At 46.0% G+C, this 19,667-nt stretch overlaps 1 protein-coding gene across 7 annotated transcripts in view; it reads right to left on the bottom strand.

Annotated features, from left to right (window-relative positions):
- Positions 1–88: 88 nt before the first annotated feature.
- The window catches only part of Camk4 (calcium/calmodulin dependent protein kinase IV), a 215,649-nt gene continuing 196,070 nt past the window's right edge, over positions 89–19,667 (bottom strand). For all 7 annotated transcript variants that reach the window (XM_040758044.1, XM_040758045.1, XM_040758046.1 and 4 more), the window contains 4 exons: positions 10,047–10,122; positions 5,124–5,250; positions 3,067–3,219; positions 89–1,813 (listed from right to left, as the gene is read on the bottom strand). In XM_040758044.1, the coding sequence (XP_040613978.1) occupies positions 1,391–1,813; positions 3,067–3,219; positions 5,124–5,250; positions 10,047–10,122 (779 nt within the window). In that variant the 3' untranslated portion in view covers positions 89–1,390. The remainder of the gene's footprint in view (positions 1,814–3,066; positions 3,220–5,123; positions 5,251–10,046; positions 10,123–19,667) is intronic.

The following is a 19,667-nucleotide window of genomic DNA, read 5'->3' as shown; positions in this document are numbered from 1 at the left end:
GAAAAAAATCTGTGCTTTTCATTTTTATTGACCTTATTTTGGATTTTGAAAGTAATAGTTTTTATAAATTAAGAAAATCCACCCAAAGTGTGAAACGGTTGTTTTAATAAGTGTTAATTTTTTCACTCAAGAAATCTGATATGGGATTTAGTGTAATTTCTATGAACCAAAGAAAACGTTTTTATTCTGAGGGGAAAAAACATGCTAATTAAGGTCTAATGCTTAACCCTCCCTGAAGTCTGGTTTAAGATGTGTTTTCACTTTTTTGGTTTTGTTTTTGCTTATTTTTAAGACAAATAAAAGCTGACACTGTGCTAAATTCCTTGATATGGAAAGTTTCATCACCATAAAATATGCATCTTCCATTCTAAGTGTGAGGAAAAGACACTAGTTTTCACAATGAATTTTAAACTTATGAACAATATGTCTACATAATTGGAGAGGAGAATGCTTCTGCAAACATTTTCTTACTCTAGTAACATCAATAGTAAATTATCTAACAATGGAATGTATTGTTCTTTCTACATTCAGACATTTTGGCACCAATTTGCACAACTGACTTTTCCAGAACGTGAAACTTGTAATTTCCACTGAAAAAAACATCCTTAAATGCAAAATATTATATGAGCTTACAAAAGCAAATCTATGTGAGAAATAAAAAGGAATTAATCTTGGTATGTCCAAGTCCCAATTAGGTATCATTTTACTTAAATTTCTTATTCTTACCTAGGTTGCATACATCTGATGGGGCCTTTTAATGAAGAAGCAAGTGAGGGAAAGAAACGGCACAGTTTAATCAATAATTTCCTAAAAACTGTAAACTGGCAGAATTTTATGATGACTATTTTGAGTAATCTCATATAGCATATGTACAAATAAAAAGGAGACATTCTCTACACACACTTAAGGGGGCTGTGTACTCATGGCCTAAGAATGCTTCAACGTCTCGACACTGCAGGAGATTTTGGACACTCTCCAGGTATCTTTTGTAACCATCCCATCTACCAGCTGAACCCACTGAAAGGGCTTGGAGCATCATGGGAATGTGTCTTGGTTTGAGGTGAGTTCAAAGGAATGAGCATCTCTGAAGACTTCTAAGCATTCCAAGAAAAATGTTTTTCATTTCACTCTAAGCATGTGCCACCAAAGGCTGAGAGGGTTTGTTTTCAAGTGTCGTGTTGTTGGCTGGGAATTTCAAATTGAATTCATCGGTATCAGGGATCCACTGCATGCTGTAGAAACACCATTATTTCGTAAAGCAGACACATGCACTGAGATTAGGATTACCAACTGGTATATATGGGTTTTTTTTTTGCACCTCCACACAGAATCACTATAGTGCATACCATGCTCCCCGACCAGCTGATCTATGAACCTAAGGAGAGCCAACTCAGTACTCTGGCAAAATGGCATCCTGCTTTGGAACCCCAAGTCCCACCTCAGGGGCTCCTTCCTCTGCTTTGGGGTCCATTTCTTCCTCCATAGACTTCAGCTTCTCCCCTGAGCTCCTCGTCATGGCCAGGTCATCTGTCTTCAAGCCATCCTCCAGGGCCTGAGGCACCGTCCCGGGGGCCTCCTCTTCGACACCTGCACCTCCCTCCCTCTCCTTGGACTGCAGCTTCCTCGTCTCGGCGGCCGTGTCCTCCGCTGCGGCTTGATCCTCTTGCATGGTCTCTCCCAGAAGAGCTGTGTTGTCCTTGACATCTTGGGTTGGAGATGGGTCTGGACTGGCCTTGTGACTCTCCTGGAGGCTGCTATGGCTGCTGCTGGCACTCCCCAGCCGAGAAGAGGCCACCACAGCCTTTACTGCTGCCTGATTAGAGACAGAAAATATACAATAGTGCTCCTGTGGGAAAGGCCAAATTATAGTGTAATCCCTGCTTTGTTTTACAGGTTGGTGTTCAGTCTTTCAAAGTGAAGTAAATTATTTCAAGATTGGTTGTCGGCTAAAAGGGTATCTGGAGAAAGAACAGTAAAGCCTTTATACAAATGAGAATTATTGGGTCATCTGGAGAATTGAAAAGATGAGTGAGGTATGCCTGTGACTGACTTGCAGTTTTATATTCTCCAAAGGATGCTTCATGGAATACTAGGGCCGTGATTCTGGCTGGTATCATGGAAAAAAGAGTGCAGTGCTCAAACCAGCTTCAGAAATAGTGAAGCCAGAGCTACTTAATAAATGTCATTTCAAAATGAGACCATGGAGCTCCTCCTATTGGTCTATGAAAGATGACACAATGGGATGCTAATTTTGGCCTCTAGAGAGTCTCTGAGATCTGATATATGTATATATATATATACATATATATGTGTGTGTGTGTGTGTGTGTGTGTGTGTGTGTGTGTGTGTGTATTCCTAAACATCATAAAGAAGCACCCAACCACTATTCTATTAATGGTCTAATGCATTTTGAGGAGTAGTTTTCTGTATTTTTTCTTGTAATTATCTATAGGATGGCATAGTTTTAAAAGTTGTTGCCAATTATTACAGGTTCAGAAACTTTCTGAATGAATACAAGTTTCTTAAATGGTGCCTTATTATACAAGAACCAGCAATAATGTATCTGGTGGAGGCCAGTGAAATGATCCGGTAGGATAAGGAAGAACACCGTTGCCTCCAAGCTTTGGGATTTAATGGTGGAAGTTGTCCCTCAAGCTGTCCTCTGATCTGCACATGCTATGACACACCTTCAAGCTTGTACACACACAGAGAAAGTAAATAAGATACACCCATGCACACACAGGCACGTGCACACACACACATGTGCGCGCACTTCGTAATTTAAACATATAGCACAAGAATTCATGTTCTGCTTTTTATTCCAGCTCTGAACCATTCCTTCAGTGATTTCCTTCTTTTAATAATGAATTCGTGAGAAGGCACATGCACATGTCCCAAAACAAGCAAAAACAACAACAAAAAACAAACCCTAAGTGATTTTATATCAGTGTCTTAGGAGTTGAAATGCAACAATTTTCTCTGGTGTCACAAAAAAATGAATAATCTAGTACTAAAGAAATAAGAGACATCTCCAAACAAAACAAACAATAAAACCACATGCCTTACCTTAAGCTTGCGCCGAGCGTTGAACTCTTGGAGCTTCTTCTGGGCAGTATCCATGTGTACAAAGTTGGCCGCTTTACCTGTGACCCATGGGTGCTGGAGGGCTTGAAATGTAGTCAGCCGTTTCTTGGGATCCAAAACAATCAGCTTTCTGACCTGCAACCATAAAGAAATACGGACTCAGAGAAACTGGAGTTGCCTTCAGACTGTGAATGTCCAGGTATTACTCTACCTATTAGCAATAGCACTAAGTACGTGTTTTTTGAACGTGCTTACACTGTCAAGAGAAGGACATGTCTCAGGAAAGCAGCAGCTGAGGGGCGTCCTGGAAGACTGGGCCACTTACCACCTGTAGGCCCAAACTCCCAGATTACTTTCCACAGAAGTCAAAGAATAGGGTCCTGGTTTGTCTACTAACCAGATGCCTTTTGAAGGCACAACCAGCACTGGAATAATTCTAGGCCACACTATGAAGTCACTTAGAATTCAGAACTCAAACTTGATCTCTCTAGAATAGTCATTCAGGCATCATCGTTCCTTCGGAGGATTAAGTGGCCAATAACAGGGATAGTGTTCAAGCCCTTACTGAATACTATTCTATGACTCTCGAGACTGATAGTTCATTTTCTGTTAACTCACTGAAAGCACTTGAAGGATTAAGTTCTCAGCTGGAATACAAGACGCTTTAGGACGAAAAGAAGGAAGGCTTATGACATGTATGCTATGACAAAAGTCAATTAATGGTAATTCATTCTGGAAGCTTCACCCTTGTTTGTGAAAATGGGAAGACAATGAGTTGCCATGAAGATCAACAAATGAAATAATTTCCAGCCTTGGGCTCAGAAGCAGTGGCCTGGTATGAGGGAGAGGCCACTACCTGGACTCAGGGAGGCTCACGTCCTGGTTATGTCTCCAAACCACTCTACAGTCACAGACACACATGGACCGCGAACTATTAGCTCCGACCAATCAGTGAAGAACAGAAAGATGTTCAAAGGCCTTAGCTACTAAGGTCAAATGGTTGGCAATCAGTAGAGCTTGGATTCAAACTCAGATCTACATCGTGTGAAGCTCATCCTGTGTGCTCAACAGGAGGACTCCAGAGTCCCGAGAGAACTGGGTCATGTAAAATAAGACCAGGAAGCAACACAGATAGAAAAGGGAGGAGTACCTAGAGGGCTGGCTGAGTCCTTCAAAAGGGGCTCTAGAAACTTTGTGAGTTCTGATAGTACCTTTCTGCTAGTAGTCTTTGTAAACTTGGGCTCACTTAGCAAGTTCTTAACTAGAAAGTGCCTAAAATCCCCTTTAACCATTAATGATTCAAAAATCAACTCCATCACTTTGACACATTTCTTTTTTTCTCTCCAGAGGAATTATGGTTACAATTGTATACAAGCAGTTTCAATTGTACAAAAGCATCCTTCTACTAGAAGAGGCAGGGCTCTCTCTTGAAGGGATTTCTTGAATATTAATGAGCTTCAGGGTTAGCTTGAATGCGAAACAGGGCAAAGCAAACCATAAACCATTCTATTAATAGAGAAGATCTTGTTTATAATTCCAGTAGTGTATAATAGGGCTCACTACTGTTGAGTATTTTAATAAGTTTAAAAACTTTTGAAAATTCAGTTACACTTATTTTAAGTACATCTACATTTAGGTGAATAAGCCACATTAAAGTAGAATTCTGTGTGAATGGTGTTTAGACTCCATAGCATAGCTATGTGTTATTTGAAAGGCTTTCTATAAGCCACCATGTGGTTGCTGGGAATTGAACTCAGGACCTCTGGAAGAGCAACCCAGTGCTCTTAACCTCTGAGCCATCTCTCTAGCCCGCTGTCTATTTACCAGGTAGCAAAGAGTCTGTAACTAATACTTTTATGATGGTTCAGCTAAGGAGGACTGAAGAGGTATCTATTTTCATTCTTCACAAGGAATATGCACCGGAATTAGAATAATTTAAAGTTATGAAGAAACGAATGATGTCAAAGCACCTATTTTAAAATGTCTTTTACTATTTAATTAAAAATTGTTCATCTCATTTTTGTTTGGGTCACACTTACCAAGTCCTTGGCATTTAAAGATACTTCATCCCACCAGGGGGAGATGAAGTAATATTCGCAATTCAGAATTCTCCTGAACATGAACTGGTCACCTCTTTCATCATAGAATGGTTCAAATCCACAAAGTCTGGAGGGGAAAAAGGACAGACTCAGACACTTAAAAGATGAGATAGATCTCATCATATTTCCACAAAAGTTCAAGATCTTACTTTCTATATTCCCTACAAGTAACTCCACCTATACAAGTGTGTGATTATTATAATTTATGGCAGATAACATAAAAACACAGCCTCGCCTGTAGGAAGTAAGAATAGTGAAAGCAAATTTGTTTTCAAAGCTACAACAGGCACAAAAATACAATCAAGATGACTGATGTTATAGGCATTATGGTAATTATTTTTCCAGCAGATTTTTCTTGAAAAATTAAACTATTAGATAGATTGGTAGGGCTCCAATTTAGCATAAAATGGAAGAGTTAAGAATTCAGGTTTAAAAGTAAGACAGAAATAGTAATCCACAAAAATTAGTAGAAGTCTGATATTTGCATATATTATTCTAGTTTGGATTTCAAACCAAAGCAAAATGAAAATAGAGCTATTAATTCAAAATAAACTTATATATACATACATACATACATACAAACACACATACATACATACATACATACGATGTCTGACCATATTCACCTACACTTTCTACTATAGGGTCAACAGAAAAAGAAACTGTGAAAATGGGAAAGCACCTTGGATACCTTAAAAGAGAGGGCAGGGAAACTGGAGTCTGCTCTGAGGTTTCTCACCCTGCACGGGTGACACACAAGCGGGCCGTTCTGGATGACAGGTGGGAATGGCAGCTCAAACTAATCAGTGGTCTTTCCAGGTCGCCTCATGGGCTGCGGATGGGGAAGGACTCAGTTTTCTTTAAGGGGCTGGGCACTGGAGCTGGTCATGTTCCAGTGAGTACGTGGGCCACGCAAATTAGACTTGGTGGTCTTCCTTCCTTCCTTCCTTTCCCTTCCTTCCTTCCTTCCTTCCTTCTCCTCCTTCCTTCCTTCTCCTTCCTTCCTTCTTATTCTTTCCTTCCTTCCTTCCTTCCTTCCTTCCCCTTCCTTCCTTCTCCTCCTTCCTTTCTTCTCCTTCCTTCCTTCCTTCCTTCCTTCCTTCCTTCCTTCCTTCCTTCCTTCCTTCCTTCCTTCCTTCCTTCCTTCCTTCCTTCCTTCCTTCCTCACCTTGACCCTCCTAGCCTCCCTAACACTGGGAAAATGTTGCCTGCTACTGGAGAAAGCAGTCAGCTTATTCGGGAGGGTCCTTAGGTTTCCCATTCTGAAATCCAAAGTCAATAATAATTTAAAAGTGACAGTCCTCATATGACCTCCTCACAGTCACGCCATGGTTCTTCTTTGGTGACAGAGGCAATCAGTTGCTATCATGTCAGACTGAAAGGTCGAAATGGAGGAGCTGCAACCCAGAGTGGCCCCGTGTGCGCACACGCGGTGCCCAATGCTCCCTCGGGGGTACTGTAATGGGAGTTCAGGAAGTCACTTGGGATTGCACAGGGCCTGACTTGTGAATGCTTTACACAGGGTGCCTCCAAGTCTTTGGGATTAACTGCAGCGCTGAAGCCTGAAGGAGACGGTCTGAGTGTCTAAGTGTACAGGGCCACCTGTCTGGTCACTGTGGTCATCAGATGGCAAACGCTACAGCTCTCGAAGGTGCAAAGCAATCCGTCGCAGGCCTTTGTTTCCAAACTAAAGTCATCTTTGGAAACAGGGAGGCACGGCACCAAACAGGTGGTGTTGAGCAGAAAACTTAAGAGTTAAGCGTATTAAAGCAGCAGTTGTCACAAGAGGACGGGCGAAGGGGGCAGAGGTGTCCGTGTCAGTAGGAACTAGGGGCTGGAGAGATGGCTCAGCTGGTTCAGTGAGGAAAAGTCCCGGACAGTCTGCTTGCCAACCGGTTCAGCCAACTTGGCGAGCTATCGGTTAGCGACAGAGACCCTGCCTCAAGAATGAAGGACAGTCCCAGAGAAATGATGCCTCAGGCTGTCCTCTAGCCTGGCGAGCATACAAGTGCATGCGTATACACACGTGTGCACCCTCACACACAAACATGCGAGCACACAAAATAAAATAGCAATGCTCTGTGGATGAGTTTATGAAAAGATAAAAGCCCAGGGTTTGTGTACATGGATAGAAGCGGGCCTCGTGTGGACGACGAGGCCGAGCTTAGATGTCTACGTGGCCTCAAGTCACCAGCCCTCCACCAAGTGGGCATGAAGGCTAAATAAAGGGGACACGTGGGTCCAATGGTAGAGCCCACGGATACGCCAACGGTCCTTGCCGGGTGGGCTTCACCTGCGTATGAAGTGCGGGTAAGTGAAATGACCACAGGCTCGGGGCCGACAGAAGGGGGCAACTGAGGCTGGGGGCCGACAGAAGGGGGCAACTGAGGCTCGGGGCCGACAGAGGCGGGCAACTGAGGCTCGGGGCCGACAGAAGGGGGCAACTGAGGCTCGGGGCCGACAGAAGGGGGCAACTGAGGCACGGAGCCGACAGAGGCGGGCAACTGAGGCTCGGGGCCGACAGAAGGGGGCAACTGAGGCTCGGGGCCGACAGAGGGGGGCAACTGAGGCTCGGGGCCGACAGAGGCGGGCAACTGAGGCTCGGGGCCGACAGAGGCGGGCAACTGAGGCTCGGGGCCGACAGAGGGGGGCAACTGAGGCTCGGGGCCGACAGAGGGGGGCAACTGAGGCTCGGGGCCGACAGAGGCGGGCAACTGAGGCTCGGGGCCGACAGAGGGGGGCAACTGAGGCTCGGGGCCGACAGAAGGGGGCAACTGAGGCTCGGGGCCGACAGAGGCGGGCAACTGAGGCTCGGGGCCGACAGAAGGGGGCAACTGAGGCTCGGGGCCGACAGAGGCGGGCAACTGAGGCTCGGGGCCGACAGAGGCGGGCAACTGAGGCTCGGGGCCGACAGAGGGGGGCAACTGAGGCTCGGGGCCGACAGAAGGGGGCAACTGAGGCTCGGGGCCGACAGAGGCGGGCAACTGAAAGTCAGGAGTCATGAGTGGCGCTGTCGTTTCCGTCCATGGCCTACTACCGTCGGCCTACGTGTGCGAAAATATGAGAAATACAAACACGAGTTTGCCTGATTTGGTGACGGACTAGCGAGGCGGAAGTTGTTTTCAGGGACACGATCTCATTTCCTGCTTCCTTCCCCATGACGGTGGCCTTTCCGTGGGGTTTACTTATCGCGTATTGCGGTTGTTCCGAGTGGATGTGAAACTTAATGCTCTGTTTCCGTGTCCCTCAAGTTCTCTCACAGGCGTCAACCCTTCAGGGTACATTTCGACCCAAAGTTCTAACCAGGGACACACACATTTTAAGAGACGGAAAGGAGGGGTGCTGCTCGCTGGCTTGCTCCCCCGGGCTTGCTCTGCCTGCTTCCTGAGAGAACCCAGGACCACAGCTCAGGGATGATAGCACTACCTCACCATGGGCTGGGCCTCCCCCATAATCACTGACTAAGAAAATGTCCTCACAGCTGGGTCTTATGGAAGCATTTTCTCAGTTGAGCCCCCCCCCCCTTTCAGATAACTCTATCTTCTGTCAAGCTGACATAAAACTAGCCAGGAGGGTGTAGTTTGGGTTTTTCACTTCCTATCATGGAGTATCTCTTCTTTGGTTTCTCAAGGCAGGGTTTCACTACGTATCTCTGGCTGTCTTGGAGCTCACTCTGTAGACCAGGCCGGCCTCAAAGTCACAGAGATCCGCACACCTCTGCCTCCTGAGTCCTGGGATTAAAGGCGTGCGCCGGTACACCTGGCATCACGAAGTGTTCTTGCACAAAGCTCAGGAACAGGGATTCTCTCTCTGCCATGTGGGGACCCAGTACAATGGACCCTTTCTGAAACCCCAGAAGTGGCGCCTCCTCGGAGCCCAACCCTGCAGCCACCCTGACCTCAGGTGTCCAGCCTCCGAGGCTGTAAGAAGGTAAATGTTTCTATTTAAAAGCCACTCTGCCACGCATTGGGTGAGGGTAGCTCACCTATGATAATCGGCTCTTCGGAACCCTGGGAAATTTCTCTGCACAGTTGCATATTATGGGTTTCCCAAAACTAACAGCATTCCCTTCAAAAACGGCCTCTGAGTGTGCCTGCATCGGCCGCTGAGTGTGCCTGCATCAGCCTCTGAGTGTGCCTGCATCGGCCGCTGAGTGTGCCTGCTGTGCATTGACTCTTGGGTGCACTGATGTTTGCTTTGGGCTTTCTACAAACACCTTCGATGGTTTCCCGCACTATTACCTCCAGATCCATCACCGCTTCGTAGATTTCCTGGTTATTTCTCATTAGACAGTATCTCCGTGATGGAGTCGGAGAGAGCAGAGAATGAATTACCACCTCCTTTTATTCAGGGTTAAGCCCAAGGCCCTTGGGGTCTTAACATACAGGAAAATAAACCAATAGGTAAACATGCTTGAAATATTCTGATGAGAAGCATGCTGGTCTGGGATTTAAGAGACAAATAACAGACCTCCTAAAAGGGCCAACAGTCTGTTTGGCAAGATGCCAATGAATAAAAGGGGAGAGTGTGACAGGTGGACTTAAATTTCACATTTATTGTGATCATTTAAACATTTCCCCAAATGTGGGTAATACTGTATAGGAAAAGCCCTGAACAGCTTTTACCCCTCGGGGAATGATATGGTGAGAAGCAATACTGGCGGTGGAACTACGCTATTGGCACAGGTAGTGTGAAGAGGAATGTCGCATCATTTGAGACTACGTTATCAGTTATCAGCGTGGTTACTGCAGAAAGGGACATCACACAAAGGCAAAGGGGAACCTTGGCTGTCATGAGAATTATTAGTTCACAGAAAATGCTATGCAGAGTCTGTTTGTATAAAGGTCGCTTTCCGTCACTTACAAGATATAGGTGATTATTCCTACAGACCACATGTCCACCTCGGGTCCGTAGGCACAGCCTCGGAGGATCTCAGGGGCTGCAGAGAGAAGGAAAACAAGGTTCAGTTTGGGGCATGCCCTCAACACTCACATCTTAATTGCAACCAACGGGGAGAAAGATATTCCCAACCTGAACTTCAGAACTCTCACCACCCATCTTCCCTCCTGTAACCACAGCAGAGTGAACAAACTCTCACCTCTGTCTCTGCAGGCGACGCTGCTGTCTTTGTCATGGGTGCAGGAGAGTGACCTCATTCTGTATTGCAATGCCATGATATGGCTCAAATAAAATGGGTAGGGGTATGTCTTTGGTATGAAAACCCCTCTTACTCAAAGGGCACTTTACACATAGACAAGGAAGAAATGAGCTTTCAGTGGTTAAGGGGAAAACAGGCAACACTGGGCTTCTTGGAAATTGAGAACGACTTGAAGCAGTGGGTATGCAGGGAATGCATGTCTGGGGGCAGGGCAAGGGCCAGAGCAGACTATGGGAAGGATATGCAAAACTCTAGCACTAGGAGGTTGCCATAGGAGCAGGAAAGTGCTGCCACACGTCTTAGCCTTGACTGCTGTATGTCAGTCCCCAAGGAAACACTGTCACCGGTGTTCTTGAAGTCATGACCTGAGAAAGGAGGGTCTTCTCTATGCATAGTAAGATGTATTCTATTAGCTTGACCTACTGTTTGGATAGGAAGGCCTTCTCAGCCTTGGCACGGCCCTGGAGAGAAGACTATAATGATCCTTTACATTTTCATTACCAGAGGGATGTGGAAAATAGAAGCTGACTGGGTCTAGTGGTTTGCACTGAGTTCTGGGGTGTGTTGTTTACCTAACTTCACAGAGGAAGACCAAGAGAAGCAATGCACCACTATCTGCAGAGATGTGGGGTCTATTAGCCCACAGAGTACTCTTCAGTGCTGCAGATACCGCTGGGGCCCCTAAAGGATGCATGCTGAGGGTCTCTGCAGTATGTCAGCTGGACCCGAGCACCACACTCCTCTGGATGGAGCCTCTAGAATCAGTGTTGGATCTGCTGTCTTCACTGGAAGGACATCCATCTAAACCAGCAGTTCTCAACCTGTTGATCATGAACCCTTTGGGCGAGGGGAGGCGGTGGGGGGCATTGAATGATCCTTTCACAGGGTTCACCAAAGACCATTGGAAAACACAGATATTAATATTATATAATGGTAGCAAAATTAGTTATGTATCAGCAACAAAAATAATTTTATGGTTGGGGTCACAGCAACATGAGGAACTGTATTAAAGGGGCCACAGCATCAAAAAGGTTGAGAACCACTGGTCTAGACTATTAACATGAGCCCTGGGAGGAACCTGTTTTCAATGGCTCTGGGTTTACTGTAAAGACTGTTGTGGGTTTTCCAATGGTGGCTTTCAGAGGCACCCTGCACTCAAATCCTCCTTCTGTGTAGAATTGTGCTATGCAAAATAGAGAAAAATCGATAGCCAAGCCCACCAAACTGTGAAAGGGGATATGTGCCAATAGAATAAGCACCCAAATCAGCAAGATCACCCTTCGAGGAGCTGTATCCGGATCCCAAAAGGTTTACTTATCTACAGTTGAATACAAGTATTCCTAGGAGGGGGGAAAATGTCCTTTTAAGATTTGATAAAACTAGGAGGAATGCCTCCCCGGTGTGTTTCACTTTCCCTGTAGAATAACTTTCATTTCCTGGGGGAGTTTGCACCTCTCAGAAGGAGTCCCAATAGAGGACAGAGACACCACCCCGCCCCCCACCCTGCAGGTGCTGTGTTTAATCCCAGGCAACTCCTGCAGGGCCACTGTCACCGCCTCCCAGGGCTGGTCCAAAGTGGAACAGGGAGAATAGCAGGAAGTTCGGTTTGCACGGTGAGTGGTGTGAGCCCTTGCCCACGCAGGCCCTGAGAACCCGGTGAGAACCCCATATTGATGCTGGCAGACGCTTTTACACTCCCTGAGAACTTGGTGCTTTTGTTAGCTTGTTCCTTTAAGCCTTCAAATCTAAGTGAACCGGGCTAGCTCTGATTGCCAAGTTCACTGGGAGTTTTAGCCTGAGATTTATTTAGTAAGTAGTTAGCTACTGATCCTGGAGGAAGAGGGGCAGAGCAGCGGGAGCCATGCTCCCCACAGGGCCTGAGCCATCTCTGTCCTGTCCTGACACCAGTGAAGTCAAAGCTGAGGCAAGGGTCGGGTGGTCTCCCCTGCTCTCTCTCATGGCACCCAGCCGAGAGCCTGCAGCTTGCGAGCACGTGGGAAGGAAGTCCCCTCTGCAACCCTCTGCACAGCAGCTGCAGTGTGCGAGCACGTGGGAAGGAAGTCCCCTCTGCAACCCTCTGCACAGCAGCTGCAGTGTTTGCCCCACACAGCAACATCTGCTTTCTCTTCAGACCACGGTACAAACCTCCCTCCAGACTATTTCTCCACAAGGCATTCGCCTGCACTGAGTCAACTTTGGGGGTTAACGGCTAACTGAGGCAAAGGGAGGGTAAGATGTTCTTGTCTTCTGTAATACATTTCTTGATAAAGGAAGGAACTTACAACATTTTTTATTTGGAGGAAGGGGCAGGTCTCTTTGTGTAACCTTGGCTGGCCTCGAACTCACTTTGTAAACCAGGCTGGCCTCGAACTCACAGAAATTCACCTGCCTCTGCCTCCGATGAGCTTGAGTACCAGAGTTAAATTCATGTGCTACCACCGTGCACCCTAGAATTTATAATGTCTTAACTCCAATATAAAACTGAGGTCAAATGAAGTCTAAATCAATTAGATGTTTTAAATAGTATAAAATCTAAATCAGCTAACCATCTTAAGCAGTATAAAGTATTTTCAAATACTAGTTGGCATGACCTTGGCTGTCTCTGGAATCAGCTGGCATCACTTAAAACCTATTTGAACCCTTTATGTAACAGAAAGCCTCCTCCAAAAGCTTTTCAACATCAATTTCGGGTTCTGGCACACCAGTCTCCAAGTCTCCCAGGTATCAGATGTCCTCACAACTGAATCTAGCAATTTGATGTCTCCTGAGAGTAAGAAACAACGGGGAAGCGGTCAGCTAATTTCTATCGGGTAAGGATATCACACCTGTAATCCAGCACTAGGAAGTGGGAGGCAGATGGACCAGAAACTCAGGGTCACCTTCTACACATCATCAGAGTTTGGAGCCAGTGGGGACTATAGGAGACTGGATCTGAAAACAAAACAAAAGCCAGCAGGAGGACATCCTCCTGCCTTCTAAGGCCCCTGAATACTCAGCAGGACTTCACATTTTCTCTCACCCAATCCCCAAAGCAAACAATAAAATCTAGTGAGACAAAGTCCTTCCAGGGCATAAACGTTTGATGAGCTTATGTGGCCAGGCACATAGTGGCACACTCAGCTAGTGTGCGGAAGGCCAGGAGCGCCACACACTGAAAGAGGAGACAGATTCCAGATGACGGACAGTCAATCATCATTTCTGATGACAATCATAATTGCGTCTTCCTGGCTGTCTTCTAAGTGACCTGAAGCCGCCTGCCGCTTTCTAAAATTGGCTTCTCATTCAAATTATCACCCACAAAACTGCTGTTACAGAGCCCCTAGCACACAGGCCAGCCCACTATCAGGACAGCTGAGCCTGAGCAAACCTTCTGAGGATTCTCTGAATGTCAGGCACATGCTTTAAAAAAATCAATTTGGGTGGTATATAAAAGCTACGACACTGTATGGTTTTTGTTCACTACCTTCTAGGTCACAGTGGTAATTTTTTCAGTTAGGTGATAGCATCATTAAAGCATCTAGAGATTGAAGATCCACCACTTAGAAATTGTGACGGATTCAAACAAAAGCACTGCAGCCAGGTCTGGAGATGACATGTAGCTTCTTACTGTGGCCACAGGCGCTAGGCTGCCCCCCTTTTCCAGGGGCCCTCGGAGAAAGCTACTGGCACAATTTTGGTTCTCAACTCCTGCCAAAAGACCCCATCATCCTTTCCTACCGACCGGGGGCTAAGACTTTTCAAGCTACTATCAACTATTTTGACTAAAGCAGATATGAAGTAAACTAAGAAGAGCGGAAACAAAGCATGTATGCATGCACTCATTCAGCAAGTCATCAGACATGCATGCACTCATTCAGCAAGTCATCAGACATGCATGCACTCATTCAGCAAGTCATCAGACATGCATGCACTCATTCAGCAAGTCATCAGACATGCATGCACTCATTCAGCAAGTCATCAGACATGCATGCACTCATTCAGCAAGTCATCAGACATGCATGCACTCATTCAGCAAGTCATCAGATGCAGGCACTCATTCAGCAAGTCATCAGACATGCATGCACTCATTCAGAAAGCCATCGGATATTTACTAAGCACTTGCAACATGGTAGACACATGGGAAATCATAAGGAGCTGAAGGCAGCAAGTCCCAACCACAGTATAAATTATGGCTGGTCAAAAAGGTAAAGTTAATTAAAAATAAGCCATAGGAAGAGATGCAAGGTGGCTGCTGGCTGTCCCTGGAAGAGGACGTCTTCCATAGGGGTTACCAGGGTCACACCGGTCATGGAGGACACAAAGTTCAAACTGACGTGTGCTAACCTAGGGAAGTGGGGAGAAGGTGACTGGCCAGAGATGGCAAAGACATCTTCACGTGTAATAAGCAGCTGTGCAATCAATGGTCCACACAGGAAGGAGCAAGGCCTGCCTGACGACTTCTGTGGGGCTGAGGCAGGGTTACGATCTCCAGGGAGGCGGGTCAGCACCAGCAATTTTCTTTGTTATCAAATCTCTCCTCTATGTTTGCTTTAGCAAGTCAAAGCACATGGCGGTAAGGAGCACAATTCTGTGCACCTTAAAGCTTGAGCCTGACTTGGCCCCATTCCAAAGCTCAGGGGAAAACGCCGCCGAAGTCTTCACTGGAAAGCCTTGCCTTGAATTGAAAGGAACTTCTGGGAGCCACCAAAGTCCGGCATATTTTCCCTTTTTCCCACATGTGTGTAGGGACGCGTGTGGGGCAAGTGCACACCTATCCATGTGAATATGTGCAACTCAGAGGACAGTCTTGGGTGTCACTCCTCAAGAGCTGTCCGCCATATTCTTTTGAGACAGGGCGTCTCCATGGCCTATGGTTTGCAAAGTTTGCTGCTCTGTCTCCGCTGCCCCGTCCCTGGGTTCACAAGCACACTCCCGCCACACCTGGCTTTTCACAGGGGCTCAAACTTGGCTCCTCCTGTCTGAACCGCAACAACTGAGCTCTTTCTCATGCTCTGGCGCTGCCTTTAAGGCAGGCTAGGGATCCTCTGCACTTTAGTTCTGGGGGAAAGAGCGGGAGGGAGGAGGGAATACATAATCAGAAATCTCAAAATAAATAAATAAATAAATAAATAAATAAATAAATAAATAAAACCCTCCTTCTCCCTCACTCTCTCTGGAAACCAGAGAAGGATGTACTCAGGGCAGCTGCCTAGCGCCTACAGCTGGACAGACTCCAAATCGGGTCTTTTTTTTTTTTTTTTTAAGCATCCATGCCTTGTGCTGTTCTTTGTTGAGCTGATTCCTATATTTGGCAAGAAAAGCAGACCACCTGTGTAAAGCGGTGTGGTTTTTAGACTAGAACAGCACAGTGAAGGCTGTCCTGACTGAGGTGCACCTCAGACGTGAACTCATCCAAGTTGAGGCTAAGGCCACGGAGGCTCCTCTGGTTAGCAGGGACGCTGTCAGGTAGCAATTCTCGTGTGCCATGCTCTGTGAAGAGGGGAGGGGGTGAAGGGCTGAGATGGCATCTCAGGCTTTGTCACTCCTTTTCTGTTTCTTTCTCATAAAGAGCAAGCCAGCTTTCAACACAAGTGCCGTACCGCGTGTCCCAAACCACTATTCCTGTCCTCCCCCGTGCGCTCCCCATTCCCTGACACTGAGAACGCAAGCCCAGCTTCCACCTCACGATTTTCAGGTAAGCTGTTCCCAAAGCCTCCCTTGATACACGAATTGCGTGCTTTCTTAGCTGGCTGAAGAAAGGCGGGTTTTGTTGCCTCATTTTTTTTTTTATTTTTTAATAATATGCTGAAGAGAGAAATCAAAGATTTGAGAACACCTAGTGCTTTTAACATCGGCAACAACAAACAGCAACAACCACTCCCACAACTTAGCGACTCAGGAGAGTCACTTTTCTAAGGTTCTACTGAGCTCTTCAATTGTGAGGGAAATCGCAATTTCTGCAACTCTGAATCACACTCCTCCGGCTCTCTTCGAAGCTAGCTAAGGTGCACGAATGACTGCTCACGCTTTTGAAAAGCTGCCTTTCCACTTTCATGGGATAAGATAAAGTCCAAACCACAAACCCAGCACATGCCAACAAGGGTACAATAATCTTTCTTTGTCTATAGAAACGCAAACAAAATAACAGGCGCATAGAACTTAGACTTTCACATACGTTAAGTATGACCCAAACTACGCTTATCTCTAAGGGTGCATACACTTTCTCACTAGTGATTTTCAGTGACTCTGCTGATCTCTGGGGGTGCATACACTTTCTCACTAGTGATTTTCAGTGACTCTGCTGATCTCTAGGGGTGCATACACTTTCTCACTAGTGATTTTCAGTGACTCTGCTGATCTCTGGGGGTGCATACACTTTCTCACTAGTGATTTTCAGTGACTCTGCTGATCTCTGGGGGTGCATACACTTTCTCACTAGTGATTTTCAGTGACTCTGCTGATCTCTGGGGGTGCATACACTTTCTCACTAGTGATTTTCAGTGACTCTGCTGATCTCTGAGGGTGCATACACTTTCTCACTAGTGATTTTCAGTGACTCTGCTGATCTCTAGGGGTGCATACACTTTCTCACTAGTGATTTTCAGTGACTCTGCTGATCTCTAGGGGTGCATACACTTTCTCACTAGTGATTTTCAGTGACTCTGCTGATCTCTGGGGGTGCATACACTTTCTCACTAGTGATTTTCAGTGACTCTGCTGATCTCTGGGGGTGCATACACTTTCTCACTAGTGATTTTCAGTGACTCTGCTGATCTCTAGGGGTGCATACACTTTCTCACTAGTGATTTTCAGTGACTCTGCTGATCTCTGGGGGTGCATACACTTTCTCACTAGTGATTTTCAGTGACTCTGCTGATCTCTGGGGGTGCATACACTTTCTCACTAGTGATTTTCAGTGACTCTGCTTATCTCTAGGGGTGCATACACTCTCTCACTAGTGATTTTCAGTGACTCTGCTTATCTCTAGGGGTGCATACACTTTCTCACTAGTGATTTTCAGGGACTCTTTTTGAAAGCTTTTTATTCTGGGCATACACTTTCCGTACTAACACCCTGAAATGGAACACGTCTGTGGGTGTTCAGGGCCCAAGCGGCGCAGTTTAAGCGGGTCCCACCCACTTACCTTCAATCATCCTTCCCTTGACCTCGTTTGATCTCATAATTCCTCCCTCACACGCGTAATAATAGAGCCAAATCCACCAAGACCTGTGAAGTCCCTGGTACAGTTCGTTCTGTCAGTCACGCCTTCAAGTTACATAGGAGTGGAAATAAAAAACGACTACTGTGGAGATCAGCCGGTAAGACCACTCTGACCTTAGAAGCCTGTCTCTAAACCCACAGAGCATGGGGTGTGTGGGGCCTTCTCCCCAGACTGAACAGTACCAGTCACATCTAGAGCCCAAACGTACCCGGTTAACACATGTCTAAGCACACGATTCCCAGGCCCTCAATGTACTGTACATAAGCAATAGGTAGACGGCTTCTGGGATTGCAGCGTATGGTATATTTCTTGGGTGACACCTAAATTAGCAGGGCTCATCCTTCCCTCTCCTTGCTGATGGTCGTGGATCCCAAGAGGTGAGTCTGTCAGATTTTGTTGACACTTTCAAAAGCTAGACAGGCAGCCTCTTTGGTTGCCGACAGGCGTAGCCGTTAGAAGATTATTTTGTAATACTGAGGCAAAAATATGTGCCTTGTCACCCAGCCTCTAGAATCCCCGTCTGCTCTAAGATCAGAAGTAATGCAAGTCAGTGAGGAGGCCTGGGCAACCTATGGGGCCCTGGGCAGTGGATCAGTGTTTATCCCTGGCATACAAACGGACTTTGTGTGTCCATAGCACAAAGAGGGATGCTCTCTCAGCCTGGACTCTTGGGGGAGTGCCTGGACCCTGCCCTGAGCAAAATGACAGATTCTGGATATCCCCTATGTGGAAGGAAGTGGGGATAGGGTGGGAGGCTGAGGGAGATGGAGGGATGGAGGGGGTGTGTGGAAGGAGGGGAAGGAGAGGGAGCTGGGATTGACATGTGAAGCAAGCTATTTAAAATTAAAGTAATAAAAAAAGAATACGAGCCTGACGAGTAACTCTCCTTCCGTTCCTGTGTGTGCCCAGCTGTGCGTGTGTCCACAACACCATCTGCCCTCACAGTTCAGCCAGTCCATCCGGCCTGAGACAGATGCACTTCGGGGAGAGGACTGCTGTCGGAGGGCGAGGTGTACACGGCACCCTATCCAACCTGCTCACAGCATCCGTTGCCCCCTCCCCTCTCCTCCCCGTCACTAACAGGAACTCTAGCATGACGCCAGCCAGGGCAGCAGCAAACACCAGGCGGCACAAGCGAGATTTTGCTGTGCACTGAGCTCATCTTGATTTTTTTTTAAATTTGTTGTAAAAGTAGAGGTTATCTCTGTGCATTTTTGATTAGTGCTTGGTTGAGATTGTCCCCTACTTGACAATAATGGCAGTGTCATTTGGTTCCTTTACATCTCATTTTAGCTTTTTATTTTTCAGGAGTGAACATACTCTGTCCTTGCATCTACTTTAGGTTATCAAACTTATTTTTCTTAAGTGAAAATTCCCTATGTTTTCCATATTAGTGAGTATTTATGTTAGAGAAAATGTGAAGAGTTGGTTGCTTTTCTCTTTTGTTGATAGTGAATGCAATATCCTATACAATATAGGATGCAATATAGGATATTTGCAATTTGTACTGGATTTTGACAGCGTGAACTTTCTAGGTTGTTTTTTATTTAAGGAGCAAGACAAAGTTGTCAAAGAATTTTTTAAAAAATTAAGAGGTAGTAATGTGGCAATTCCATAGAGTTATCATAATATCTGTGGGACTTAAAGGCAGAGAGACTGTGTGCTGTTACAAGTATTTACGGGCATTATTTTAAATGATAATTATGTTTCAGGCTTTACCTATGCTAGGCAAGTGCTGTACTGCCAATTGACATCCTCAGCCCCAAGTGATAACATCCACACATCACACAGAAGCCTCAGGTTCACCCAACTGCTCAAAACTGGGTGAGACATATTTCTTCTTTGGCAGATACGTAAGACGTATTTCTCTTTTAGAAGCTGTTTGTTTCTAGATACTTAAATGTGGTATTGTGTGTGTGTGTGTGTGTACACATGTGTACAAAGGACAGTAGATAACTGAATTTTAACTTGATGCAATATTAAACTGTAATTTAACCAAATGTTCTTCTTACTGTAAAAATACCAGACACATATACCCCTTAAGAACTATTCAAACAAGCATGGATTCCTTGGCACAATCTTTCAGGGCCCAGCGTCCTCTCTCAGTTCACCCCCCCCCTCTATG

This window comes from Mesocricetus auratus, unplaced genomic scaffold (assembly GCF_017639785.1).
Source record: "Mesocricetus auratus isolate SY011 unplaced genomic scaffold, BCM_Maur_2.0 Super-Scaffold_100015, whole genome shotgun sequence".
NCBI classification, from domain to species: Eukaryota; Metazoa; Chordata; class Mammalia; order Rodentia; family Cricetidae; genus Mesocricetus; species Mesocricetus auratus.
Note: the sequence above shows the minus strand (reverse complement) of the source record. Positions and strands in the feature narration are given on the sequence as shown.